General features: G+C 35.0%; 1 protein-coding gene across 2 annotated transcripts; it reads right to left on the reverse strand.

The window, feature by feature from the left end:
- LOC107274309 (UDP-glucuronosyltransferase 2B17) lies at positions 1–3,925 on the reverse strand. 2 transcript variants are annotated; one of them, XM_015753326.2, is made up of 5 exons: positions 1,549–3,925; positions 1,107–1,477; positions 806–1,025; positions 498–717; positions 1–397 (listed from the first exon to the last, which is right to left on the reverse strand). In XM_015753326.2, exons 1-5 carry the CDS (start codon positions 2,027–2,029, stop codon positions 100–102), a joined length of 1,590 nt encoding a protein of 529 aa, XP_015608812.1. In that variant the 5' UTR covers positions 2,030–3,925; the 3' UTR covers positions 1–99. The 2 variants fall into 2 exon arrangements, with proteins under 2 accessions (XP_015608812.1, XP_015608813.1); XM_015753327.2 differs by having other exon boundaries at positions 230–397; positions 515–717.
- Between the last annotated feature and the right edge of the window lie 6 nt (positions 3,926–3,931).

Consider the following 3,931-nt stretch of genomic DNA (forward strand, 5'->3'; position numbering starts at 1 on the left):
TGGTGTGTCAATACGTAATTAAAAATTCATTACGCTTATATATTTGTCATATTTTTATACATCAAATTTCCATCCAGGTTTTAATCTCTATATGATAATTTATAATGTCTTCTGTTTCGAACTAGTAAATAATTTACTGTACAATCGAAAGGTCAGAATTGTTAATTTAATTAATACTAGCGATAGAGTGATAAATAGAATGAATAACGTAAGAGTTAAGGTAACTATGACGTCCATGTCAAATCTTTCATACCAAACTTCATTGGCTGTAGTAGAGCGAAGATGTGGTGCACCTTTATGACGAATAACAAATTCTGTCCACCATATTGCATTTTGTAAAGAATCATAAGGTTCGTCATTAACAAGTGCATTGAGTTTCACCATGTTCTCTTTGTATCTGAAAGTAAAAAATATGTCAGTATTAACGTTAATATGAAATCATTGAAGACTAGAAAATCATTGACTAGAAAAATGCCACATTAAAATGAAGTAGTGACCTTTTGTCTGTAATTACTTCATGTATCGCCTCTTCAACTTGGACTTTCTCTAAGGTCAAAATTTCTAAGCGTTTTGCCACACCATGGTCGACCATTCTATTTACTTGACTATCTTGGTCAGCTAAGACTGGAATTCCTAACAGTGGAACCTTATAGTGGATAGCCTCTTCGGTACTTTGAAGACCTCCTTGATAGATGAATAATTTGACGTTCGGATGACCTGCAATTAATAAAGATATAGGAATCATGAGATATTCTATTAATTTTTGAAAGCAATTATTAAATTTCAATCAAATATATCTGCTTACTTAGAACAGTCTGTTGTGGTAACCACTTTGAAATGAAGATGTTATCTGATTTCCCATGTAAATCAGACTCGAATTTCCACAATACTCTTTGGGGTAATTTTGAAAAAATTTGGAGAAACATTTCCTTCGTTTCGTTTGGTAAAAATTTACTTTTTGCGTTGGTTCCAAGACTCATATAGATGAATCCACTTTTAGCACCATCCAAGAAATCTTGGAGATCCTAAATGAATACTTGGCAATGAGGAACATTTGCAAACTATTGTAAAAAGGATCTCTTGAAATACACCTAAAAACCATGTACCTTTGACAAGGGTTGTAATTTCTTTGAAATGTGGAAACCACGAAACGGAATGACACCTGGAACATTGGGTCTGCCGTATGAGATAACTGGATCCTGATTATATAATACAAAACTTATATTATTTTGAATGTCCCAAATATCCGGTGTGTCCTTTCCCAAATATTTTTTCGAAAGAGCATTCTGACGCACCAAATGCCTGCTTTGAAATTCATAATAATACCTCCAAACATCCACAAAATTCCAAATTTTCCTCCACAACGGCACATTCGTACCAGTCCTGTACTCTAGTTCCCAAATGGATGGATGTGACGTCATCATAGGATTTCCCATAACATAATGAAAGGGTATGCTAAGTCCCAGTGAAGTGATACCTGTTTGATTTATAAATGACCCATATTAGTCATTAAAGTTCTAATAATTTTTCCTTTATCATAAAATTTACCAATTAACGGTGCGTCAAATCTGTGCGCCAAACTAAACAGCCCCTGATGTATAAACGCTTCCACAATAACTAGATCAAATTTTTCTCCACTTTCCGGTGCGTACAGTTTACGAAGTTCAGGCAATTCGTAAATTTTAGCTACACTGTCGTCCAATATGTCCCAGAATAATTTAAACACGGACAGCATCCCTTGATCCCGTCTCGCCTCTATGAAGTCTAAATCCGCAATGTCCTCTTGGGTGAAACTAATATCGATTTCCGTGTAATTTTCAGACACCTCGTTCATATTTGGATTCGGCGTGACCACCACGATTTCATGTCCACGTCGATGAAGCTGCTTGGCGAATTCATTTAATACAATTTGATGACTGTACGAAGCCGTTGGAAATATCGCCAAGATACGTGACCCACATACACAATTGACAGCATTCGATAAAATCACTGCCACGACAATTTGTTCAATTATATTCCCACGGATCATCTTGGTGGCAGACTAAAGAAATATTCTGCTGGTTTGCGACCTTATATCAAGGCAATCGAAAAACCAACAAAATGCTTCGTTATTTAATTTCACAGTTCTGTAACGGAATCTCACCTGAAACAGGTGCTAGACTTCTGTTCCTCACGGTTTAGTGGATGTACATATGTATAAACGCAGATGTTGAAATCAAAGAAATCAAACTATTAACTCTTTCTTCGGTATACTGGATTTCAACTTGGTAAATACAGGGTGAGGCGCGAGAAACAGAACACCTAAATAACTTTATTGGATTTAAAGATACGGAGTTCGCAAATATCGGAATTTAAATGATTCGGAAGGGCGCCCATGGCTATCATAATGTTTTTTTTTTAATTTCATTTTTTACCACTTTTCTCAAGGTTATCAGAGTTGTTTTTAAATGGAATGGCACATTTTTTCTCCTTGCACATCGTAGCCGGCATCCAAACGAATCCAACCATGTAACATAGTATGGGCTTCAAATGACCTCCAACCCAGAAATATGGAATTAATACTAATTCGACGTGTTAGAGATTTGGCTTTATTTCTGTTACGCTAAATGTTCAAAATTACTCCCTTGCACTGCGATACATTTGTGAAACCGTGTAGTAACAGAATTTACTACTCTGTAAATTTGTATTTAAATTTGAATGTCCTTGGACAAATGATAAATAATAATTAGACGTTACAATAAGCTATATTTCGCGACTGAATAAAGTCGTAGGAAATATTGCTAAAATCCTAAAATCGCTAATAGAAACTTGCAATTTACTTTCTCCGAATCGTTGGTAGCAAATGAAGATTCATCTAAGAGGAAATCAAAGATTTTCGCCTGACAAATTTTGGGACTGTAGCCGACTGTAGGACTAAAACCGTTCTCGAGTTATATACATTTGAATTTTGAGAGGCCACGTACGCACGTACATATCCGAATATTTTCTCCAAATGTGTTTTGGAACACATTTTTTTACGTTATCAATGTTTTAGATAAATATCTATAACATATTTAAATCAATATATTGGGATTACTGATTAAAGTTATAAAACTTCATTAAAAATATCAAAGAGTTTTATATTTCATGCAGATATACAAATATCATCTAGTTTCATTGGATAGAAATTATAGTAAATGTATATATGTTTAAAATCATGATAAATTCTTTGATGCTAGACGGTCTTTGTTTTCTTTTTTTACAGTTAACCCTCTATATAACTGATATCTGATCGATAAGAATTTATATGTATTATATAACATTGCTGTTACGTCCGCGTGGAAAATCAGATCCTACGTACGTGGTCTATGTCGGACTATGGGAAGACTAAACAGTGGGTCTGGTTTTCATCACATAGCGACCCAAAGATATGGTTATTTAATATATAGGTTTTAGGTCTACTGACAATGAGTAGAGCCTAACGGAAATGTTTATAGAAAGCATAGTTAGTTTGACTGTTATTGACGTTGTTTATGCGATGCATATGCGGGCTCTCCTAATTTTATGACTCAATGACCCTTCCTGGAAAACCCCACTAAAACTCCTTATTCATTTACAAAGAAGTCATCCTCATCCAATCCTGATCCAGCAATTCTTTTACCCTTGTGCAGAGTACCCCCGCCAAAATTCCCAGCACCAATGAATTAATTTCTTTAACCACTCCATGCTCTTCTTCTTAAAAATTTGTCAAGCTGAACCAATAGTAACAATTCCTAATCCCACTCCAACAGTCCACCCCCGCTAACCAACATCCCTAATTTTTTCTAACTCTCACTCTCATTCTCCGCTGGTCCGTCAGACAGTCTAGAAAAAAAAAAAAACAGTTTTACGCTTTCGGTTCATTAAGTACAATTATCAGTTCACTCCAATTCATTATAATTCACTAAGTTAT

This window comes from Cephus cinctus, unplaced genomic scaffold, assembly GCF_000341935.2.
Source record: "Cephus cinctus unplaced genomic scaffold, Ccin1 Ccin1_scaffold2643, whole genome shotgun sequence".
NCBI lineage: Eukaryota > Metazoa > Arthropoda > Insecta > Hymenoptera > Cephidae > Cephus > Cephus cinctus.

Bases quoted from the DNA above. Each gene is read 5' to 3' on its own strand.
- LOC107274309 (XM_015753326.2), bottom strand. From the start codon at position 2,029: ATGATCCGTGGGAATATAATTGAACAAATTGTCGTGGCAGTGATTTTA. The intron at 1,478-1,548 runs GTAAATTTTATG...TAAATCAAACAG, and splicing joins ATTTGACGCACCGTTAATTG to GTATCACTTCACTGGGACTT. The intron at 398-497 runs GTCACTACTTCA...TTTTACTTTCAG, and splicing joins GAAGTAATTACAGACAAAAG to ATACAAAGAGAACATGGTGA.